General features: G+C 40.0%; 1 protein-coding gene across 5 annotated transcripts in view; it reads right to left on the minus strand.

The window, feature by feature from the left end:
- The window catches only part of NNT (nicotinamide nucleotide transhydrogenase), an 82,253-nt gene that overhangs the window by 15,150 nt on the left and 41,180 nt on the right, over positions 1 to 25,923 (minus strand). For 4 of the 5 annotated variants that reach the window (XM_026666473.2, XM_026666474.2, XM_026666475.2 and 1 more), the window contains exons 11-19: positions 24,669 to 24,830; positions 19,252 to 19,362; positions 18,540 to 18,685; positions 16,437 to 16,632; positions 15,862 to 16,095; positions 14,482 to 14,642; positions 12,208 to 12,387; positions 8,371 to 8,530; positions 5,838 to 5,919 (exon numbers count right to left, since the gene is read on the minus strand). In XM_026666473.2, coding sequence (XP_026522258.1) covers positions 5,838 to 5,919; positions 8,371 to 8,530; positions 12,208 to 12,387; positions 14,482 to 14,642; positions 15,862 to 16,095; positions 16,437 to 16,632; positions 18,540 to 18,685; positions 19,252 to 19,362; positions 24,669 to 24,830 — 1,432 coding nt within the window. Of the gene's footprint in view, positions 1 to 5,837; positions 5,920 to 8,370; positions 8,531 to 11,377; positions 11,439 to 12,207; positions 12,388 to 14,481; positions 14,643 to 15,861; positions 16,096 to 16,436; positions 16,633 to 18,539; positions 18,686 to 19,251; positions 19,363 to 24,668; positions 24,831 to 25,923 lie in introns of those variants that run through there. The other variant, XM_087958456.1, reaches the window with a different exon arrangement.

The following is a 25,923-nucleotide window of genomic DNA, read 5'->3' on the forward strand; positions in this document are numbered from 1 at the left end:
TTATGCTTTCTGTCACTGAGTAAAATCAAAGTGAAAAACTAGCCCACACAGGAGCCAAGAAGAAAAAAGTTTAAAAAAAAAAGATTAAGGGGGGGACAAGGAAAAGGGCAGTCAAACTCTGTTTAGCTGGTGGGTTAATTCCTGCTATAAGAAGCAAAGTGATGGTTTCTTAGATCCAACCACAAGTATGTTCACACTAGAATTTAACTGATAGAATTATCCTTAAGTAACTCACACAATAGCAGCATTCATATTTTCAGCAGTAGAAAACTCAATTCGAGTGTTGCAAGACCAAAGACCAGTTCAAAGATTCAACGTGTTAAATAGGAAATATGAACAGATCTGGCATTTCAAGTCAATAGTCCTGTTCACACAACTCAGCTTTAACCTTTAACCACAACCCTACCTCAACCAATCCACCATCACCCAAGACTAGGCACGCACGCCCCTAACTACCTCAATTCCAACTACTGCTGGCCTTAAATGCAAGCTACTCAATGCAAGAAGCCTTGCAAATAAAATACCTGAATTTTTCCTTACTAAATATGGCTAAATTCGACATCATATTTGTCTGTGAAACATGGTTCAACGCATCTCTCCCTGACTCCATTACCACAGTAAGAGACTATCATGTTTACTCATCAGATCGTGAAATTCGTAGAGGAGGTGGTGTTGCTATCTTCTATAAAAAGTCCTTACATCTAAAAAACATCCAAGTTACCCAGGAGCTTGCTCTTTCTGAGAGCATCATCTGTGAACTATCCTTAAATATCACATTTCGATTCTTACTATGTTACAGAGCACCTGATTATGACATCGAACATGTAAACAAGCTAAATACACTACTAACATGGGCAGCATCCTGCCCACACACTTTTATCTTTCTTGGTGATTTCAATCTACCTTATATTGACAGGACCCTAAATGAATGTACAACTGAACCCATACACGCAACCTTCTACAATGCTGTTACAAATCTGGGACTGGGACAACTAGTAACCAACAACACTAGACTAAACAACTGCCTCGATCTCATCTTCTGCAATAATTTGAATTTAATTTACGGAATACAAGCCTTTTCTAGCAGTGACCATAATATGATTGACTTTTGTCTCAACACACGCCCACACAAAAATCATCACAATGACGTAATCCCCAATTATAACTTCAAAAAAGGCAACTATGATCTTATAGACAATAATCTCTCATCCCTTGATTGGCAATCTCTATTCACTGGATGCAGTACTGTTGAAGACCATTACAGCATATTTTTACTTGAAGTCAAAAGAGTCATCAAACTATATGTACCAACAACAACTCCCAAAACAAAACAAAAAAACAGATTACCCATAACAATAAGGAAACTTCAATCCAAAAAGAGATCACTCTGGCGGAAAAACAAATCTGGTCACGTTGCCAATTTCAAAAGCCGATACAAAAATTTATGCCACCAGATAAAGACTGAATGCACCAATTATCTCATTAAACAAGAGGAAAACCTTCTATGCACCAATTCCACCCGCGCTTTTTACAATTTTGTAAACAACAAACTAAAAGACTCAAGGTCCATCCCATCCCTGATAGGACCTAATGGTAAAGACTGCAACGACGACACCATTAAAGCGAACATCTTTAACACATTCTTCGGCTCAGTATGTGTAAACAGCAATGGATCATGCCCAGTATTTCCTAGTCGAACCACAGACAACTACAATGATCTAATACATATCGATTTTACAGAAGGCAATGTTGAAAAAGCACTACGCAATCTAAAACCATCTCTTTCTATTGGACCAGATGGAATATGTGCCTACTTCTTAAAAAATCTATCCACTGCCATAGCCGAACCTCTAAGCATAATCTTTGAAAAATCTTTCAGGACCAGCTCCTTGCCTAACCTATGGTCACAAGCCACGGTCATCCCCATCTTCAAAAAAGGAGACCCCAGCCTAGTTGAAAATTACAGACCAATCTTATGCTGCATCACCTGTAAAGTCATGGAATCAATTATTAACCAATCCATTATCCTCTACTTAGAGACAAACAACCTACTCACCAATAAACAATTTGGTTTCAGGAAAAAACTATCCTATAATCTGCAACTCTTACACTGCAAAAACATATGGACTATACAATTCGAGCAGGGCAAAGCAATAGACGCAATCTACATAGACTTCTGTAAAGCCTTTGATTCAGTGGTACACGACAAACTACTCCTAAAACTAAAATCTTATGGTATCTCTGGACAACTGCATAACTGGATAGAAGCATTCCTGTCAAACAGACAACAAATGGTCAAAATTGGGAGCGTCCTATCACATTCTGTACCTGTCAATAGTGGTGTCCCCCAAGGCAGTGTTCTAGGACCAACTCTCTTCATACTCTACATAAATGACCTCTGTGATCATATTAAGAGCAACTGCATTCTTTTTGCTGATGATGTAAAGCTGTTCAATACCACAGACAATACTGCTACCCTTCAAAAAGATCTTGACTATGTATCAGAATGGTCAAACAAATGGCAACTTCCAACCTCAACAAATAAATGCTCTGTCTTACATATTGGCAAAAAAAATCAGAAAATAAAATACAAGCCGAATAGTCAAGATCTTGTTGATGATCCAAGCTCTGTAAAGGACCTTGGAATACTCATCTCTAATGATCTAAGTGCTAGAGCCCATTGTAACTACAAAGCCAAAAAGGCATTAAGAGTTGTTAACCTAATCCTATGTAGCTTTTTCTCTGGTAATATCACACTACTGACTAGAGCATACAAAACATTTGCTAGACCAATACTCGAATACAGCTCATCAGTCTGGAACCCACATTACGTATCTGATATTAGCACAGTTGAGAAAGTCCAGAAATATTTCAAAAGAAGAGTTCTCCACTCCTCTGCTTGTTGTACAATACCTTATGCCACCAGACTTGAAATTCTAGATCTAGAAAACCTTGAATTACACCGTCTTCGGTCTGATCTAAGTATGGTATATAAAATCATACATTGCAATGTCCTACCTGTCAATGAATACTTCAGCTTCAACCATAACAACACAAGAGCACACAATAGATACAAACTGAATATAAACCGCACCAAACTTGATTGCAGGAAATACGACTTCAGCAACAGAGTGGTCAATGTCTGGAATACTCTACCTGACTCTGTGGTTTCTTCCCCAAACCCCAAAAACTTTAACCTTAGACTGTCTACTATTGACCTCACCCCTTTCCTAAGTGGTCTGTAGGGGGCGTGCATAAGCGCACCAACGTGCCTACCATCCCTGTCCTATTGTTTCTTTTATTTTTCTTATATGTACCCATTTCATGTATTCATAATTATGTATTTACTTATACTTATTATCTTGTAAGCAATTGACAAATCAAATAAATAAATAAATAAATAAAAGATAAAGGGAGAAATATGTCCTCAGATGCCCCCATTCGAATGGGGTACATAACAAACTTCCCCCAACCTGGTGTTCTCCAGATGTGCTGAGTGGGAGGTATGAAGAACCACGTTGGAGAAAAGTAGTTCAAAAGACCCAATCTTGGCTTTAAAGTAGGTGAAGGGAAGGTGAAGTACAAGAGGCAAAGAAGCTCTATTCTGAATAAAGCATAAAACTGATCACAAGACAATTGTTCTCAATTGGAGCCTGTTGCTGCTCCTCCTTTCAAGGATAGGCAAGGTGTGCAGTGGTGGGATGCAACCGGTGTAATAACTGGTTTTGTGAGCGCAGGCAGCATTCAAAAAACACCAATTTGAACCTCCAACAGCTTACATTCTAGGCAGCCCCAGTAAGTATAACAGCTGAGGCACAGAAATCCACTGGGCTGTGCGAATCAGCTGAGCTGAGAAAGATGGAAATATAGGACAGGATAGGGCAGAGGCGGATGAGCGGGGCCAGCTAATGATCAGAACTACCGGTTGGGTTGAACCAGTCTGAACAGGCAGTAGCCCACCACTGAAGGTATGGCAGCAGAACATACAGAACAAGACTCACAGCAGATATTTTCAGACTTCAACTGCATCTCTCAAGTGTATTACCTTATTAATTTACTTGGCATCAATGTGCGTTATAAAACAAAATCTGCTTCCAGCTACATGCCTTTCCAATCAGGATGTCAGGATTCTAGCAATCGCTCTAATTAAATCATGATTCTCGAGCCAAACTTCAAAAAACTTCAAAGGATTTATTAGAGGCGACATACCGATACTGTCCTGTATGAAGCCAACTCTGGCATACATAATTTACAATCACCTGTGAACAGGGGTGGGATTCAATTTTTGTAACATCCGGGTCTGTGGGTGTGGCTTAGTTGGTGAGAGTGGCTTGGTGGTCATGTGACTGGCTGGGCGTGGCCAACTCAACATCACTCACATTGAGGCACGCATCTCCTCGCCTGGTCTCTCGTGACTGTGGGGATGCTGCAATAGTCGTAGGTGTGAAAAATGGTTATAAGTCACTTTTTTCAGTGCCATTGTAATTTTGAATGGTCACTCCACACAAGCAAAGTTCCAGCAAAGGAGGAAAAAAAAAAAACTCCAGAGAAGTTCCTGAGACAGGAAGTCTAGTCCTGCCAAGAATGTAATAAGGGTTAACGGAGAGGCAGTTTCTGCAAGCAACACCAAAATGTTTCCTTCCTGCCTTCCTTACAGGATTAGGCCAGTAATTTCTTCTAACAACTGGTTCTCCAAACTGCTTAGAATGTTAACTGATTCTAGCGAATACGTGCGAACCTGTAGAATCCCACCCCTGCCTCTGACCCTGTTTCCCCTCTCCCCCCTGGGTGTCTCATAAACCAGATTCTCCAATTGAGCACGTTCACGGGCTGGGTGTCATCATTCACATTCTCCAATTAAATATTTTCGCAGGCAGAAGCTCTGGTATTGTTACAGTCTTTGAAAGATAAGAGTTGGAACGTACTTTCGCTTTCAAACTGCTGCAGATTTCCTTCCTCCCCCCCCTCCCCTTTTTATGGCAACTACTAAAACAGGCATAGGAAAATTTTATGAGTTGACACCTTAACAATACACGGAAATTGAAGAAAATGGAAGGAGATAATTCAATAATTATATGCTTCTAATTCAGCTTTGTATTCTTAGAACAGAGTGTGAAGGAATCTACAGGTAGTCTTCATCTTTCAATCATTCGTTTAATGACTGTTTGAAGAAGTTACAATGGCACTGAAAAAAGTAACTTAGGACTGTTTTTTACATTTATGACTGTTACAGCATCCCTATGGCCATGTGATTAAAATTCAGATGGTTGGCAAGTGGTTCATATTTATGAAGGCTGCCGTGTTCCAAGGTCATTTGTGACCTACTGACAAGCTAGGTCAATTGGGAAGCCAGATTTATTTAACAACCATTTTACTAATTTAACAACTGCAGTGATTCACTTAGCAACTATCACAAGAAAGACTGTAAAATGGAGCAAAACTCACTTAACAACTATGTCACTTAGCAATAGAAATGTTGGGTTCAATTGTGATCATAAGTTGAGGACTACCTGTATTAGAATTTTTGGTCACATTGGTTACCTTGGACATTTTATGGTAAAAGATGAGGTGAATAAAGAAAATACATTAATTAAAGAACATAAGTTTTTACCAGCTTTTGAGGAGCCTTGCCTTACTTTTTAGCAGAAGTAAGCAAACCACTTTGAGAGGTATCAGCATGTAAAAGATCCCAGCATTAGAAAAGCTCTCAAATAAATTATATAAATTTTATTATTTATCAGAAATTAAAAATAAGAAAAATAGAAATTCTGCCAGAACAGTGAACTCTTAAAACAGACAAGTGCATTATAGAAACCACCATGCATGTATCCACTGACCTGACTTTCTTGCCTCCTTCCCTCAGCATCTTCACTAAATCAGCAATTGGATACTGAGCCTTTGCTGCACACAGGCCATATCCTGCAAAAATGAGGAAAAGATCCAAGATAAATGATGCCTTTGAATAAAGCTCTGATTCTACCAGAATTTAAACCCACAACTTTCATGTTCCAACTATAAAGATACAATATGCAAGAAAAGATTAGTGCATATTCTTAGTTAAGCACCTCCTGGTGAGTATCCTAATCAGTGATGGGATTCAAATAATTTAACCGGTTCGTGATGGCCAACCTGACCCTAGGTGAACCGGTTGTTAAATTACCCTCCCCCCGCTATCAAAGTGGATCCTGGGCACTGCGCTGCAATGGAGAAACGAGAAACGGAGTGGCCATCATGAAGGAAGTAGGAACAGGGAGAAGAAGGAAAGCGGCCTTCTCTTTCCATCACGCCGGCCGTTCCCCTTCCCATTTCTCCACTGCAGCACAGCGCAGCACCTACGGATCCACTTTGATATTTTTTTTGGGGGGGTGGGGGTGTAATTTTACAACCTATTTGCCCAAACCAGTGTGAAACATATGAATCCCACCATTTATCCTATTGCAATGGTCGTCAATCTTTCCAGCTCTACATACCGTAAGAGGAGATGGTTATGCACGCACACCTGCTGCTTGCACAAACTGAGCTTCACACGTTCATCTACCACTTGCTTGGCCCGGTTCCTAATGCGCCACAGCCCGGTACCAGAGCATGGACCGAGGGTTGGGAACCCGTCTTAATGTGGTTTGGTTTCCTATTGCAATGCAGCATGGTCCAGGTCCCATTAATTCAGGAGTACTGTCTTGCAAAACCCAAGTAACATATTTGCTCTGTTGCAGTACGTGCCTGCAGAAATGATATCTCCTGAAGAACCCAGGTCATTCCCATCCTGATAGCTTTCGGGAATCTATTGCAATCCTGGCTGTTCACCCACGTTTGAGGGCAAAGTGAAGGTTGAACCCTGCTTGATAGATTTTTTTTTGGTGGGGGGGGGGGGGTATATATTGCTTTAGGGGATTTCATGATCTCTTTTTCTCTTTCATAAATTTGTATTTCTAATTGTAAGCCACTCAGAGTCAGTGGGAGTCAAGTTGTCTAAAAACTCTAAATGAAATAAATCTCATGGCCAATTTTCCCATGGTATGCTGGTTTAAGTCTACCCTCATCCATGGAAATTCAGTGGATGATTTTGGGGGCCATAATCAATCAATCAACTTACTCCATGAAGTTATTCTGAGCAAATAATTTTTACTTTTATTTTATTTACTCTTAGGATCTATCTTGGCTATAACTTGAAATATTATATTCAGTCAACCTACCGCAAAGTACTTTTTTAGGAAATAGTCCTATGAACACACAATTGTTGCTACATAGAATGCAGTTATCAGAAGCAATGCCAAAACTAAGATGAGAAAAAGTCAAGATAAGAACTTTGGGTTAGAGAACTCCAGACATATAATTTATACTGTACACTAGGAGTCAGGAAACATACAGGTTTAAGTTATTCTTGTGTTTGTTGCAGAGTAGCTAGATGTTTAAACTGTATTTGGTATTTTTACCCACCCACTGAGTCTTTCCCAAGAACCTGGGATAGGCTGTTATTCTTTGATGATCGTAAATTTATCATTGGAGGATAAGTTGTTCCAGCTGTTCTGTACATTGTTGACAAATGCAAACAAATGGCTTTTCCTTCTCAATTCCCCTATGATAAGTTTGCATGGATCTCAATTTGTCCCTTTGGAATCAGGCAGTAAAACTGGGCATCCATTTCATTCACAATCTTGGCTACATCATTAAAAACGTCACACAAAGATATGACTGGATAGGTGCACCATTCCCCTTTTCATTCCTTAGACTAAGTCATTTAAACTTTGCTGTGACGTGATTCTCTTAATATTGTATTTTATTTATTAGATTAGCATGCTATAGAAGTTTCCGATGGTATATACACCACCCTACCATCCACATTTTCATTGCAATAGCATTGGAAGTAAGTTTGGGTTAGAGACAATGAATGGTAAACTTCCACTGCTGAGTGCAGACTTCAACCTGAGTCTGCTCTACAGCATGACAGAGAAGCAAGTAGAATTCAATAGTGTTCCTCAATACACAAGCAGAGGTGAGGCCATGATCCAGGTCTCAAACAGTACAACCTGATGTAGTTCTCCTTTTGGATCTTACATTCTACATTAAAATCCGAAGGAAGGAGTCTTTTGGCATACCTTCATGTACTCTTTAATAAGAAGAAACTTGAGTTTAAGAAACCCAAGAGTATAAGAGTAGAGTATTTCTGTAGAGAAAGGGAGTTTTGTGTAATCCCTAGAATCTTACTTTTACATGCTCTGTTATGAGATGACACAAATGTTGCTATTTTTAACAAACTGCAGGCATAAAGTTAGTTTAATGGAAGCCACTTGCTGGCCTCAAACAATGTGTACACTTGGAAATTCTCAGTTTACATTCAACAGTTACAGAATAGGAGCAGCCCAATTTCACCTGGAGTGATTATGATGTTATTGGCTTCCTTTATCATATCTACTGCACCATCCATATTCACTTCTGTATGAGTGCCAGTAATTTCCATTGGCTTCCCACCAGCTGTTGAAGTAGTACCATATCCTCCAAGAATCACATTAGCAAGAGAGCGATTCATAGCCTAAGGGAGCAAAAAAAAAAAAAAAAAAGCATAACTGGGTGTTTTGAGTAAGTTGACATTTAAAACCAAGCACAATGGACACAATTCCACAAAGCAATTATTTCGGCAAAGTGTGTTTTTTTGGTAATGTCCTCCCTTCATCCCACTCCAAGTTTTGATTTCCCATAATATTCCAACCTCAAGATGATGCAATTATGCAAATACCAAACATAATTCTACCTTAAAGGCATTGGAAGATAACAAAGGTCTTTCTTTGGAGAAATATGAAAAAAAGAAAAGAAGGCAGAACAGATGAAAAAATTAAGGATTACTGAAAAAAAGCATTAAGTTCAATGCACTTACTGTTTTCATTATATAAAATAATAAATTCCTACTTTTAAAAATATTTATTTAAAAAGGAGGGGAAGAGAAAGTAGTACCATCATCATGTAGAGATTATTAAATCTCCTCAATCAGTTTTAGTAGGTATTTTGTTTCTAGGAACTCATTTATATAGATTTATCGACATCTAGTGGCCATCAATTGAAAGAAAAGAAAACTAAAAGTGAAATGTTTTAGCAAGTTGTCTACATACAAGAAATGCCCTGTGTTTATGCGTAATTTACAGATACCATGGTTCCAACATGGTTTTAACCTATATGTGTGTCTTCTTGTCAAATATGTAATCAGAAAATGTTAACAGGAACACAGAAAAATTCACTCTTTGGATACTCACATGAACACATCCAGTATCCAGTATTAGACAGTTATCCCTCAGCAGCAGAGGAATAGCAAATTTCTGATATTATAGTATTTAATCAAGCTGCTGCCCAGTCTATTTTTTTGCTCATGAAACAGAATTGACTCAGATGTTATTCGATAGAGATGTGGACATACAAGCTATCTAATAACATTTCAATCAGCTGTTTTCTAAGAAAATACAGAAATACTAGAGCGTTATGGTATTGCTTAGAGCCATGTGATCTGATTCACTGCACAAATTGTTTAAATGAGGTAAAATCAAACTAGTCAGGGCTACTAAAGAATTGGTCCTTTGCCAGACAACCCAATAGTTCAGTAGTTTTCTAGATTTCTTTTGTCTTTTAGTGACCCTACAATCCCCTTACATCAGGGTAGAGTCAGGCAACTGAATGGAGCAGTGTTTACTGGCCGGATGCCCTTCCTATCGTCAATGCAGGGTTCACAGCTGATATCTACTCATTGTGCACAGAGAGAGAAATATCTGCCACCACCAAGGATTGAACTAACAGCCTCCTGATTGTGTGGCAAGAGCTCCACCTCTAGGCCACTGCACCATTCTGAGTAGTTTTCTGGAAATGCCATCAGGAATAGACCTAATACAGCTTCATTCCAATTTCTACTTCTGCTTTAACACCAATTCATATTCACTCCAGATCTTGCCCCACTGTCGCTTAAGCGCCTGCTCTTGAGCCTTATTATTTGCAATCATTTCTTAAACAACGGTGTGCTTTTGGTGTCGATATGGGGCAAGAGGAACTTCTATCTCAAACACCTAGGAGTCTGCAGTATTCTATATATTTAATCTGGATGCCCCATTCCTCTGCTGGAAGGGCCACAAAATGTCTTAATATATCTTCTTCTAATCTGCAGAAACTTGGGCCAAACAGAGAAATGGAAGCACATACAAACATTTCTATATACAAAATGAAAAGCAGCAAAATAACAAGAAATAAGATATCTTAAATCTCACTTATAATACTAAAAACACAGCCAATCACACTGTCCTATTAAACCAGACTATTTTTCTCATACCAGGCAATTGCATATAACACCTGGCTGGCCTCTCATCTCAGGTCTATTCATCCATCCTACCATTCCCATTTTGAGCATGAATTCCTACCAACCTATGCTAGGCTTTTACCCAGGAACTGCATCACTATCCTCACTACCACCCAAACCCAGGCAAGAGAGATGCCTTTGACCCTTACTGCTTCTCAAAGAAGCAAACCAGACAGGCAAAGTTATTTGGTGCTCCACTTTCAAGATCAACGCATCCTGGAGTTGGCCTGGAACCTGCTTTTGATCTGCACTAAATTTCCACCCAACCTTTCAAAGGTCTGGGCGATGGGTTTTCTTTACTAGGCCTCAGATGCAAATGATTTAATGATTTGTTTATTTATTTGTTTTATACATTTTTTCAACTAGCAGATAGACTTTTGTCGATAGATATATTTGTGAATAGTACCAAACCGTGTAAACATTCTATGAATAAATTACAACAGATTGTTTACAGAGGGCTTTGAACTTTAACCTTGGTACTGTTTAACCTGCTAACTATTTTTTCTTTCATATATGTAATGTTTGACAGGATTGCAAATAGATGTACAAGCTCATAAATTTGGGGCCTACTTTGCAAAGGGAGAATCTATTATTGTTGCAATAGATTTGTCAGTATTCAACTAGGATAATATGTGTTTTTGCCCTTTGTTTTTTTAATTCACTTTTTAAATATTTAGTAGCTTTTTGCCACAAGGTTTCTCTCTTCTGTAAAGATTTCCCTTTATGTAGAAAACACAAAATACTAATACTATACTAAGAAACAAATACTTTTCTGCATAAGTTGCATTATAAGCTCTTTCAAGAGGCTGCTTAATGTTATCTTGGTATTCTGACATGAAAGAGGCTTCCAAGGGAGCTAAATAGACCTCAGTGATCAAGTGGGATTCCTAAGAACAATGGAACATTCTGGAGTTCCCTAGAATGTTCTGTTTCGAAAATAAGTTTTTTTTTCCACGTACTTAAACCATTGCTTGGTTTATGTTCATTTATATTTGGCAAGGTTTGGCTTAAACTTAAAGTATTCCGTATGCTGAATTTGAATGATACCTTTAACTGTAATCAGGAATGGATGGTTCATTTGAAAACTTGAAATCTTGTGGAGGAGAAGCTGAAGGCAGCAAGCAAACAAGTTAATCGGCTCTTCTGATTAATTGTGGCATGTAAACAATCTTAAAAAGCAAATAAAATATCTTTATAACTAACTTGCTCCCCACTTTCCACAGCTGAGTAAACTAGCACCCAAAGCAATATATGGTAGTAACAACAGAATTAATTCTAAATGAAATATGGTGAGTTAAAACAAATTAACAGGATTCCATAAGTTAAACTTTTTGATACTTTCATCTGTTGAGTTGAGGTGAATCGAAGCAAGCCCCTGCCCAATTACAGCTGAGGAAGGAACAATGCAATTTTTCTCTCACAAAAGAATCCTCTTCCTTCAGATATGTTTTTCTCAACTTTTAAAAGCTTTAGAAGCTGCCTACAGTATTTTCATTCTATTGAATATTTTTAAAGAATCTACTTAAGTTTCTGTCCTGCACCAATTTCCCTCCTCTGCCTTTCCAAATTTTATTAAATTACCCGTGCAGTTTTATTTATATGATACTGCTAGCATTGAACATTTAATAGTCACATGGCAAAAACATAATTTTGTTCTACATTGGTTTGTGACATTCATGTGCGTACCAATACTATCAAAAGATATACGTGCAAAAATGAGGAGAGGGAAGAAAGGAGAAAAGGATTAAAAAGGAACTGACTGAAAATGTCCAGAAAGGAAACAAAATATACAGTACATTAGAAAGCGTTTCCCACAGGCAGAGAAAGAGTAATGAAACAGATAAGTGTTGGAATGGACATCTCCAAAATCTCCTTACCACACACATGATATGAGACAGGATGGCCCCAGAAAAACCAATCAGGGCACCCACAATGGTTAACAAATTGTTGTTAAGCAGGAATCCTTCAGCACAGAGTGCCCAGCCGGAATAGCTGTTCAAGACAGTAATAACAACAGGCATGTCGGCCCCCCCAATGGCAGCTGTCAAAGTAACTCCCTGTGAAAAGGAAAAAAAGGCAAAAATTGAAATATTAATGCAGACATTATCACTAACTTAAAAACATTTGTAAATAGAATCCAGAGCTTACAGACATTATCTTACTTTAAAACAAAACCCATAGAATCTTTTAGATGTACCAAATGTAGCATCAAAATCAGAGGTGGTATTCAGCAGGCTCTGACCAGTTCAGGAGAACTGGTAGCGGAAATTTTGAGTAGTTCGGAGAACCGGCAATTACCACCTCTGACTGGCCCCGCCTCCATCTATTCTCTGCCTCCTGAGTCCCAGCTGATCGGCTGGGTCTTCTTTTGTTGCCCTGCACAGGAGAACGGAGCTGGAAAGCAGGGTAGCAGGGTAGGGAGAGAATGGAGATTTTACAGTATTCTACCCCTGCCACGTCCACCAAGCCACGCCCACAGAACCGATAGTAAAAAAAAATTGAATCCCACTACTGATCAAAATAAAACAAAATTTAGATGATTATATAGACAATGCTCTACTTATGAACAGGTGGCATTCCAAGAGACTGTTTTAAGTCTATGAAGCATAAAAAACATGTACATTAAAATTCTTACTTTATAGTACGCAAGAGGATTTTCAGACAGTGAAGTCTGGAGAAGACAGGAAATGATCAGATCCCAGCACACTGCTTACATAAATGGGGTGCCAGAAACTAACCCCTTTCCACTTTCTACTGACTTCCAGGGCCTTCTAGGCTAGACCTGTGGACAGGTTTGTTCGAAACAGCAAAAGTTTGCAACTTGGAAGTTTTAAAGTAGCATCTGTCCATCTCTGAATGTATTTTTCAGAAAATCCTTGACTTACGACCTCAGTAGCGGAAAAATCATCATAAACAGTGCAGTCATTAAGCAAGACATCGCATGACTGCAACTTGTCACCTTCCCTGACAGTTTTCCCAGCCTCTGTTTGTTGGAAGCCAGTTGAGAAAGTCCGAAGGATACTGCAACCATCCTCAATGCACAATGATTGTCAAGTGCCTGAATTACGGTCACATGACCATGGAGGATGCTGCAACTGTCATTAAGTGAGAGGACTGATTGTAAGTCACTGTTTTCAGTGCTCTCTAAATTTGCCACTAAACAAATGGTCATGAGTCAAGAACAAGTTGAATTCATAATTGAGTTTTTAATATATCCATGAGGAGAGCCTAAAAGAATTCCACAAAGCATTACTTACGATTCCTTCACTCTTTATAAAGAACTTGTTTAATTGCAAAAACTCGGCATGTCCTTGAAACCAGACTTAACCTCAAAAGGAAACCTCCAGATATGTTGGATTGTAATTCCTGGAATTCCTAGATATCTTTGCCTACAGTTATACTAGCCAGGATTTCTGGGAATTTTAATCAAACAGGAAGATTCAAAGCTAGAGAAATCTGCTTAAGTCATAATGTCAGAGTTGAAGAGAATTTTTGTATGCAAATCTGCAGGTCCATCTGGAACAGGAACATCCCCAATAAATTCCCAGCTTTAATATAAAGTTTATAAATATAAAGAGTCACGTTTTTAAATTCATTCTTTCCACTTTTGCTCTTATAAGGACAAAGTTTTTCTTAATCAGTGATTGAAAATATATCCATCCCATGAATTCTAACCTTTTTTTAAAAAAAAAAAAAACCAGCTCTTTGAAGATGATGATCATGGCTTCAAAATCTAAGGGATTGGCTTGGACAAATGTCAACAGCACTTTTTCGTGTGGTTGTTGATAAAAAATAGTATCGCCAACATGATCGCCAATGATGGATATGGCATAAGAAGATCATCTCTATTTAGTCCCTGTTACGCAAGCTTTGTTTTCCATAGCTTTGTTTCCCATACTATTGAGCATTTTTGCTATCATTCTCTGAAATGATTTCTGAATTTATATCCTTCTTAAAAATATGTGTTAACCAAAAAGTCTTTAAAAATGTCTCCACCGAACATTTATCATCTTGGTTTATGTCTCCTTTTCATTAAAAAGCTCTTTAGAATTCTCTGTACTCAGAAGACAGGACCGATCAGGTTATTTACCACATCTGGTGAAAATGTGAAATATCTCACTATTTATAATTTATTATAAATTCACACTTACCATTACGGCAGACAAGGCAGATACAGATCCTAAGCAAGTCAACCCTGTTGTGTAACTTGGATCCATCATGTACAGAACCATTCCACCTATACTTAATGTTAACAAAGTAGCATTCAATAAGTGTCGTCCTGGTAAGAGGAGTGGGGCAGAATTCAGGATACCTATAAATGTGAAAATAATTTAATTTAAATTTCTGGAACAAATCAGACACAACAAAACAAGTCAGGATGAATCCCACAGACCCAATATCGGGTCTCTTTTTTTCCTCTGTCATATTAACAAAACTACATCCTATACTTAACAATTCACTATAGGTAGTCCACAGGGACCAGATACTTGGCTAAACATTGTTTTTCTACTAATTATCATACCATGATTTCAGTGATATGGGCCTTATGAAACAGAATGCAAAGTTGCTAAGAGAGTTGCTGCTAAGAGAAAAAAAGTGTTTTTCCGGTGAGACTGGTCTATCAGGGCAACCTGGTCTACCCAATTATGGGATGGAGCATACTCCTTCTGCTTTCACCTTTCATCCACAATCCAGGAGCCCTCACAGGCAGTCCTTTCATGACAAACTATTTTTGTGTTGCATTTACTAACTTTATTTCTTTATCAGTAAACATAAATTCAACATAAAAACACCTGAATTTATGACAAACCTTTATTTATCTAATAGATTTGTATCTTCCAGGAGCTCAAGGTATGCCCTCCTTCCATTTTAGTCCCTCAATAATCCTATTCAGTATTGTAGGCAGAGAGAATGAGACAGAGTTTACAGATTCTCAGAGGACTGCCCTCCTAAGAAAATCTAAAGTCTAGTATTTTAATTAAATCTAGTATTTTAATTAAAACAAAGGGTAGGACTTAGGGCACCATAAATATTGCCTGCATTAATACTTTGTATCTTGCAGCTATCATAAATGCATGAGAAAAAAAACTTTCCCAAGTATTTCTGTTCAATTATACTTTGCAGATGTTTCTCAGATGATCAGCATAATCTTCACTTGTGTAAGTAAGTCTACATCTGGCCTCTAGCCCATCTAGTTCCATTTTGTCAATTATTAAGCAAAACATAGTTTTCTCTGACATGTTCATTTTCCATATGCAGCACATTTTGATGCATGTGAAGTAACGACAAAATCCATGCCTGACACCATAAAACCCATATATCGATCAAGTACAGTTTTTAAATGTAATGATCTTCATATGCACTCTAATTATAATTATGGTATTTGAAATCTAATGTCTCTAGAGAGTAACCAATCTGTGAAAGATTGATTAGCATCTTAGCACAAATTAAGCTAAAGAAAATAGATAGTGAATATATGTCACGCACTCTTATAAAAAAGAGCACACTATGGAAGAAAAAGAGGAGTTTACCCTGTAGTTTCCCATAAGCAACAAGAGAGCCACTGAAGGTTACACCTCCTATGTATGTGCCAAGATAGGCCACAATCATTGTGAGACTTGCAGCTGGATCAGTTGCAAAATGGGGAAATTCAATCATGTACTCTGCGACACAAGTGAGAACAGCAGCCAAGCCAACCAAGCTATGGAAAGCAGCCACTAGCTGAGGTAAATCTGAAATCTGGATACGTTTAGCAATTGTCAGACCTGCAGAAACAAAAAACAGTTGCATGTTAACTGTGAAAGGAGATAATATTGCTCGATAATTCAGATCAGAGTACACACCATAGGAACAACTGCTTCTTCAACATCAGCATGACTTGTAAGCTCTGTCATTGGTGTTTTGCCCTTTAATTATATTTAATCAGAAATACATTCTGAGGAATCTGAGGGTCTAAACACAAAAAGCTAAGGAGCAGGTTTCTATCCCATTCTAACATTCCTATAACTTTTTCAAGTAGACCTCCTTTCCCATCACCTAATGCAAATGCCACAACAGAATTAGGTAAGTCTTCCAAATCATGCAAATCCTTTTGCTTTGCACTTACCTATGGTGCCACCAAGGGCCATCGCACCCGACATCTGGGCCAGAAGCTCAACTGATGGTTTTAGACTTCCCAGGGTAGCTGCCAAACCTCCAGCAACACCTATCATACCCAAAGCATTGCCAAGTCGAGCTGTTCCTTGGGTAGAAAGGCCAGCCAGGGCACCAACACAGCACAATCCTGAACCCAGGTACATCATCTTTAAAAGATGAAAATAATATAGACATATATATTTTTTTAGAAAGGACTTAAAATTGTAGATTTGACTGGGGTACAAAGCACTGCTTAGTTGGATTTCAAAATCCTCACAGCAGATACTGTCCATGCTGCTTTCTCTTCAAATATGTTTCTGCCCAACTGAGATTTTAAGCAAATCTGGCAGTTTGCAATGGGGTGGGCTAATGCCCAGAGGAAGTTCATTCAGCCTGTTCAAAATAGTTGCACTATTATCAGCGCCAAGAAAGGACAGAACTGATTATAACATTTATATAGAAGACCCCTGGACAATCAAATTAATTCTCAACCTAATACATTTTACATAACGATTGGCTGCAAAGGAAAAGAGACATGCTCATTAATGATCACATTTTTTTAAATATCAATACAGGTTTTTTGCCTTTGCTAGATCAGGCTTTGTCATCTGATACAACTGAAAAACAATGTGTTCTGCTCAATGGATTTTGTCATTGGGATAATGCAGGTGCTAATTTCATTTGGGGGAATAAAGAAATATACCAAGAAATGTGTACTTCCTTCTGTACAACTTCACCTTGAAGCCAAATCCCTATCTGAACCAACACAAACCATGGTTAAAATTAACCAAGATCTCCTTTTAACCTGAAAGCCTTTTCTGAAGATGGTTTCTGATATTCAAGCGTAGTAACAAGATACCTCTGAAATTGCTACAAGGAGTATAAGAACTTTTGAGGCTAACAACTTCCAATTCCATCAACTGAGGTCACCATCATTCCAGTCTAAAGAAGTGCATTAACATAGGAAATGAAGTTTTTGAAAATAAAGATATTCTTAAGATAGCTTTCTTCTTTCTTCCTACCAAGATTATACCGAGAAGTTACATTCCACTAGCTACATGAGCCTCTGTGGCGCAGTGGTTAGAGTGCAGTACTGCAAGCTACCTCTGCAGCCATCTGCCTACAATTTGGTAGTTCAAATCCCACCAGGCTCAAGGTTGACTCAGCCTTTCATTCTTTCAAGGTGGGTAAAATGAGGACCTAAATTGTTGGGGGCAATATGCTGACTGTAAACCACTTAGAGAGGCACTATATAAGTCTAAGTGCTATTGCTATATCACTGTGGCACGGCTGCTAATTGTGCAACTATTATATTGAGCACTGCCGGTTCCAATTTCATCTCAGCAAACGAAACAATAGCTGGTCTTAAGTAAAATACTATTTAGTGTTTTACTTAAAACACACATCAAAACAAGGAACACAAATTATCATCAGCCTCCAATCCATTTGCAAGGATACAGTTCTTGCAAGTCCTCAACTTACAACCACAATTGGAACCAGGACTTCTGTCGCTAAGCAAGGGGATCATTAAATTGATTAAGTGATTTTGTAAGCTTTTTGTTGTAGACATTAAGTGAATCACACGGTCATTAAGCAATTCTGGATTTCCCCACTGATTGCTTGTAAAACTGTTTGGGAGGTTTGCAAGTAACAATCATGTGACACCCCCCGCCCCCCCCCCCCCCCCCAGGACCCCACAACCATCATAAATACATGCCAGTTGCCAACTGCCTAATCTTTTATAATGTGATTTTGGAGGTGCTACAGTGGCCAGAAGTATGAGGACAGGTTCTAAGTCTTTTTGTTTCACCACCATTGTAACTTTGAATGTTTACTAAACAAATGGTTGTAAGTCAAGGACTTTCAGTACTTGTATATGAAGTACTATAAACATTATTCTACATGTTCTGGACTCCCTTTTCATCCTAGCAAGCATAGAAAGACATCAGACAAGGGTAAGATTGACTACACCTTAGCAAATCAGCATCAGATGGCCTTTCATAATCTGGTCACCAGACTGTAGACTTGTATTTAAAAAATGGATCTGTGGATAATACCTGAGCAACCTTCGTACCTGTTCAATGTTATAACCGCTTTGCAGTGCTGTTCCATATCCTCCTATAAACAAAGCAGCAGGCAACAAATATAAATAGTTGAATTCAGGAGGGTCAGTAGGGCGCTTGAACATATCCAGCATTCTCTGAGTGACCAGGAAACCACCTATGCCACAAAAAATAATTAAAAAAATGATAATAATTAGGTTCTGAAAACTTAAGAAGTACTTTAAAACATAAATGTGTTATTACAGTGAACCCACAAATTCAATCAAATAGGAAATTGTCAGTCTTCCCTATAAAGGACTATTATCTATGTATGTAGCATTTTGATACAGGCAAGAAAAGCAAGGAATAGTTCAGAACAATTACTATTATTGGAACATTTGAGGCATACCATCAATTACATGAAAATAATGGTTCTGGCCTCAAGAAACATTTGAGCTGAAGATTATTGGAAAACCTTGTGGCTGTTAGCTGGTCTTTCGGATGCTCAGAAATTGTACAAAAAACATGCAAAGAAGCCAGATAGAATGGAAGATATTCCATTTACAACATCTGACATATTTTGCTGCTATTACCCAAAAGTTTCAAACTCACTTTGTTTGCTAGAATCTCTCAAGCTCTCCAAGCGCTCAAGAAAACTGCACCTTATGAGCTATTCTATTTAGCACCACTTTTGAAAGGTTTCCCGAAGATAGGAAGTAGGAAAGCTAGGAACCTGTTTGGTACCTGCAATGTTGACAGAGGAAATAAAAGCAGCAAGGACAGCAAGGCCCTGAGGCAGAGTTCCAGGTAAGTATTCCCCTCCCATCAGTGCTAATCCGCCAACAGCAGTCAGTCCTGTTGAAAAAGAAAAACATCAACACTGAAATCTTTTTAGCAAAAGAGAAGCGCTTCTGTTTGCAGAACACAATTCTGATTATCATAACTAATTAGTACCAACATATCCTCCACTAAATTCATTTTAAGTCTTTAATTACATAGGTGGACTCCTCATGGTACTGATGCCAAAATATTACTTTCGTTTCCTCAGTCCTTCTTTCTGTTGTACTCTTTCTCCTTTGCTTTCCATCCGTGTGTGTGTGTATGTGTGTGTGTACACACACAAATATGTACATACACACACACACACATATTTGTTTTCTCTTTACATACAAATAAGTGCTTAGTGAACAGTGTACTGTTGTCTGGGTCAATTTGTTTACATAGTAATACTTTTTAAGTTCCTAATTTCTATCCCTTTTATCCAATTTGATAAAACAAGTCCCAAGTTCAAAAATATTCTGTGTCTTCTTTTTCTTTTATCTTCAGTGTTAATCTGTCCATTTCTGCACAGTCCAATATTTTTAAAATTATATCTTCTTCCACAGGTGTTTCCTCACTTTTCCAATGTTGTGCAAATACAATTCTTGCTGCTGTTAAAACACACAACATCAAAAACACATTCCCTTTATCATATTTTTCTGGTATTATGCCTAACAAAAATGGTTTAAAATCTATATGCTGTCTTAACCTTTTTTCTAACCAAATATGCATTTTCATCCTTTTTTTTTTTTTTGCTTTCCTTTGCTTTCCATTCCTGTTATAAAACTAATTCTTGTACTTTGGGAAGGGACTTTGTGGTCTACTGCTGTCACGACTGATCAAAAGAATTCTCCCCAAAACATCACTAAATTTAGCCTTAATCTCACTTTAACCCTATCTCTTATAAAGGCTACATAAAATTCAATGCAACTGAATGAAGAATGCCTAGATCAAAATTATTTCATTGTAGGCAGCTATTTGCAATATGGGTAGTCCTCAACCTATGCCTACAATCAAGCCCAAAATTTATGCTGTTAAGTGAGAAATGTGTTGAGTTTTGCCCCATTTTACAACTTTTCTTGCTAGATTTGTTAAGGGAATCATTGCAGTTCTTCAATTAGTCACACGGTTGATAGGTGAATCTGGTTTCCCCATTGATTATCGGCAGGTCACAAAAGGGGATCCCGTGACCCCGGGACACTGCAACCGTCATAACTGTGAGTCAGTTGTCAAGCATCCGAATGTAAATAGTGTGACTGTAGGGATATTGCAACGGTCATAAGTGTGAAAAAATGGTCATAAGCCACTTTTTTTCAGTGCTGTTGTAACTTCAGATGAACTAAATGAACTGTTGTAAATCGAGGATCAGAGGTGGTATTCAGCAGGTTCTGACCAGTTCTGGAGAACCGGTAGCGGAAATTTTGAGTAGTTCAGAGAACCGGCAAATGCCACCTCTGACTGGCCCCGCCTCCATCTATTCTCTACCTGCTGAGTCCCAGCTGATCGGCTGGGTCTTCTTTTGTTGCCCTGCACAGGAGAACAGAGCTGGAAAGCAGGTTAGTGGGGTGGGGAGGGAATGCGATTTTGTAGTAACTTTCCCCCAGGAGTGGGGAGGGAATGAAGATTTTACAATATCCTTCCCTTGCCACATCCATCAAGCTACGCCCACCAAGCCACACCCACATAATCGGTAGTAAAAAAAAATTGAATGCCACCACTGTTGGGAATTATCTGTACTCAGGTGGTCATCAACTTACAATCATTGGTTTACAGACTGTTCAAGTCACAGTGACACTGTAAAGTGACTGACAGCCAGTCCTTCCATCTACATCTGTCACAGTATCCCCCTCAGTCCCATGATCAAAATTTGGCTCCTTTGCAACCAGTATTTATTTATTTATGAAATTTATATTGCCGCCGATTCGCACATGGCAACTCAAGGCAGCTTACAAGAATATAAAAACCTCATATAAAAACCAATCAAACTAATAAAAGAGAGAATCATATAATAAATTAATGAAATAATAGGATAAAATAACTCCCCCATCCTGGCGACAACACACCACACGAGGCATTTAATGGGCTCCATCCCGCTCTGCGATCCCCAGGCCCACTAGCAGAACCAGGCCTTATGAAGTTTGCAGCATCCTGGGGTCATCCAATCGCTGTCTGCGATCTTCCCAGTCGCCTTCTGACAAGCAAAGCCAATGGGGGAAGCCGTACTTGCCTAACAACTGCACAATTCACTTAACAACTCCAGTGATTCACTAAATAACACCCCCCCACCAAAAAAAAAGGTTGTAAAATCAGGCATGGCTCACTTAACATCCTCCTTGCTTTGCAACAGGAATACTTATGCCAATTCTAGTCATAGGTCAAGGACCACCTGTAGTTATTTGCTATTTATTATTTATATAAGTCTTAAAGACTTGATTGTGTACTTTCAAATCTTTTCATGGATTAGCAACTTGTTTTAAGAATATCATATGCCTGCAGTTAGTCAACAAAGGTTGTCATATTAAGAAAGGTGTTGCATACAAACATCTTCCCAATGCATTCTTTATTACGGAAATCTATGCTGTATTGCTACAGAGCAAAGCAGAGAGATTCTTGGAGAAAACATGCAGAGGCTATTAGCAAAAGATGAACACATTCCAGGAAAGTCAAACAAAATGAGGAAGAACTTAAAACTATCCTGCTTGTAGGAGGGAGAGAAGGAGAAATATTGTTAGCTTTTCAACCTTTTTACAGTATTAGCCATTTCTTATTCAGTCTTTATTTTTATATATATAAATAATTCAAGGCAGCAAACTTATCTACAATTTCTTCCTGCTCCTATTTTCCACACATTGAGCTGAGTGTGATTGGCCCAAAGTCACCCAGCCAGCTTTCATAACTAAGTCAGGACTAGAACTCACAATCCATTTCCATGTCTGGCCTACTCAAAGAGCTGATAATTCAAAAGTTGCCATGATGCTTTGGCAACATCTTGGCCAGTCAGAAGTTTGAACTTGGCATAGTCCTGCAACATTAAATATGCCTCAGGAGCAACCACAGATGGAATGCACAGTTAAAAGCTCATTACCGTGTTTCTCCAACAATACGGCCTCCACCAATAGGAAGACCCAGCATGTTTTCTAGGCATAAAATCAATTAAGCCCCTCCCCAAATTTAGGCCTAGTTTAAAACATGCAAAATAGGGGGAAGGGTGGGGGGACTTGCCATTTGGAGTGCCGTTGGAGCTACCACCGCCATTTGGAGTGCCCTTGGAGCTGCTGCCGCCGCTTGGAGCTGCCTCTCTGCCGCTTGGAGCCGCCGCCATTTGGAGCTGCCTCTGCCATTTGGAGCCGCCGCCGCCATTTGAGCTGTCTCTGCCGCTTGGAGCTGCTGCCGCTGCTTGGAGCCGCCGCCGCCGCTGAAGCTGCCACTTCCGCGTTTGGAGCACTACCGCTGTTTGGAGCACCACCGCCACTCCAAACACGGCGGCAGCTCCAAACACGGAAGCAGCAGCTCCAAACGTGACGGCGGCACTCCAAACGGCGGCGGCGGCTCCAATGGCAGAGGCAGCTCCAAACACGGAAGCGGAGCCACCGCCGCCGCTTGGAGCTGCCGCCACTGTTTGGAGTACCATTGAGCTGCCTCTGCCGTTTGGAGCTGCCTCTGCCGTTTGAGCTGCTGCCGCGTTTGAGCCACCGCCGCCGCTTGAAGCTGCCGCTCGCGCTTTGAGCACTACCGCTGTTTGGAGCACCACCGCCACTCCAAACACGGCGGCAGCTCCAAACACGGAAGCGGCAGCTCCAAACGTGACGGCGGCACTCCAAACGGCGGCAGCGGCTCCAAACGGCAGAGGCAGCTCCAAACACGGAAGCGGAGCCACCGCCGCCGCTTGAGCTGCCGCCGCTTGAGTGCCGCCGTCACGTTTGGAGCTGCCGCTCCGGCTTGGAGCTGCCGCTCGCTTGGAGCTGCCGCCATGTTTGGAGTGGCGGTGGTGCTTCAAACAGCGGTAGTGCTCCAAACGCGGAAGCGGCAGCTTCAAACGGCGACGGCGGCTCCAAACGGCAGAGGCAGCTCCAAACGGCGGCAGCAGCTCCAACGGCACTCCAAACGGCAGCGGAATGGGCAGAAGGAAAGCAACAGAGGCAGGTGCCAAAGGTCTTGGGTCTGCAGCAAAGGTGTTTGGTGGGAGTAGGGAGCTCTCTGCACTTCGCCATGATCGCCCTTAGGAGCGGCTGGTGGCAAGGCACTGCGGGCGCTCTAGATGAGGATGAAAGGGGGAAATTAGTTACCCCCGAAAGACGGCCTAGCCTTTTTTCGGGCTCAAAAATAAGGCCCGGCCTTATTATGTGAGAAACACGGTAGTAAATATGGCAATTCATCTTTTGGACCAAATATGGATTGGTACAAAGATTTTACTCTATGTAGTCTGTTTCTTAACTAATAACCTTTGCTATAAACGGTGCAAAAATTAACTTTTGGAGAGTTGGGCTTCTAGGAAGTAAGAATTGAAAGTTCCACAGTAATTCTAAACATGTTTAGGACCTGAATTGATAGGTTTTGTTCATTACTGGTTGACTACAAGAGCAAATCATAGATAAGATGAAGTAGGTCTAGATTATTCTTTTTCAGACATTATATCACTCAAACTAATGGCAAAAATAGATAAGGAAAGACAAACTTTGAGCTTCAGAATATATTCTCTAACAGAAAGCATGAACTGTATCAGCCGTAATTTCATTCACATACTTTCATTTTTAATGTATAAAACTTCCTCTCAATCACGATTAAGAACAGAAATATTAATGTTCAAAAGAAATACTTACACCAAATGTACCTGTTCCTGGATAGGGACGTCTTTCAGACACTCATGTCCTAGCCAACTCATGCTTTATATTCTAATGCATTGTGCAGGGAACTGCCCTTGAGAACCACTCAGAAATTTCACCCGGTCCAGAACCAGCACAGCCAATTATGCCAATTGATATATCCATGTGAGACTTCTGCTCCACAAGCCACACTGGTTGCCAGCTTGCTTCCAGATGTGATTCAAGATGCTGATTATGGGCTATAAAGCCCTAAATGGCTTATGGTTCATTACTTGAGGGATTTCCTTTCTGCCACAGTGTCTGTCCAATTGATTTCAGCTGACAGGTTAGTGTATTCCAGACTCTTTAATCAAACAGGATCTAGGAAGCATGCCTTCTGTTGCAGTGCCTGCCTTCTGGAGTAAGATTCTCTCTGGTATCCATGTGGCTCCCACCTTACTGGCATTCTGTAGCCACCCAGAATCCCCTCAATACCAAATCAAATCAAATCAAATCAAATCAATAAAGTTACAGTCGTACCTGAGATGGCGTTAGTCACTGACATGAGTGGTGAATGGAGTGCGGGAGTCACGCCCCATACAGTATGGTATCCAACAATCCCAGCCAAGCCAAAGGTTGTCACCATCTGAGTAAAAGCTGAATTTGGAGCAGCAATACCCAGCCCAAGCACGGTAGCAAGTCCTGTAAAACAAAACAAAACACATTCAGCCTTTTGGAATACTGCCATCACCTCCCTGTGAATGGAGGCTAAGATGACCATTGCCTGTCTCAGGTAGGGGCTGCTAGAGGCAGAAAATATATATTAACTAACTGGCTGGCTATCTATGGAAAACAGCTCCCTTAAACCGTTGATAGTGTGTTCTCATTAGAGACAGCCACTCAGTTTTGCATCCGTTTCCAGGGCCTTGTCTAACACAGCCCTGAATAAATGAGTTCACCATTCCAAGCAAGACTGCCAGAGGTATGATTCTAAAGGGATTTACCCCTTAACACTTAAGACACTTGTCAGAAAAGCATCTAGATCAGTGATGGTGAACCTATAGCACACGTGCCACAGATGTCACGCAGAGCCATTTGTATGGGCACACGAGCCCCAGCCAAACTTACCAGCACTGCATATGCGCGCACCTCCCAGCTGGTTTTCAGCCCATTTGAGGCCTTTTTCGGCCTCCCAGAGGCTCGAGGGAAGCCTTTGCAGCCTTTGGAGACTGAAAAACAGGCCCGTTTGGTCACTTCTGTACTTCCGGTTTCGTCACATCTGGTATTTGGAGGCCAAAAAACGGACTGTTTTTCGGCCTCCAAAGGCTGCAGAGGCTTCCCTCGAGCCTTTGGGAGGCCGAAAAAGGCCTCAAACGGGGCAAAAATCAGCTGGGAGGCACACACAGTGCAGGTAAGGGGACGGTGGAGGTATTGTGCGCACATGCACGGGGGGGGGTGTTGCATTGTGGGTGCCGGCATGCACGCCTGCTTTCGGCACACCACAACAAAAAGGTTTGCCATCACTGATCTAGATGAAGGGCACCCCACTTTAATTTTTACTGATCCTAGAAGACGTCTGGAGACAGGAATCTGATCTATAATGTTAATAACTGTCCCTAGAAAAACTAGGTGAATGGAAAAGAAAAAAAATGGCCAGGGGGCAAACACTGGAGCAATAAAGAACAGAGGGTGATATGGTGCAACTTAGCAGTTGCAAGGAGAAAAATGGCAATTTGCAGTATAGCCAGAAAATGATAGCAATGACATTCCTTTACACCTAAAATCCCTGTTGTCC

This window comes from Notechis scutatus, chromosome 2 (assembly GCF_049901735.1).
Source record: "Notechis scutatus isolate UNSWTSFEM ecotype Mainland chromosome 2, rNotScu1.2, whole genome shotgun sequence".
NCBI classification, from domain to species: domain Eukaryota; kingdom Metazoa; phylum Chordata; class Lepidosauria; order Squamata; family Elapidae; genus Notechis; species Notechis scutatus.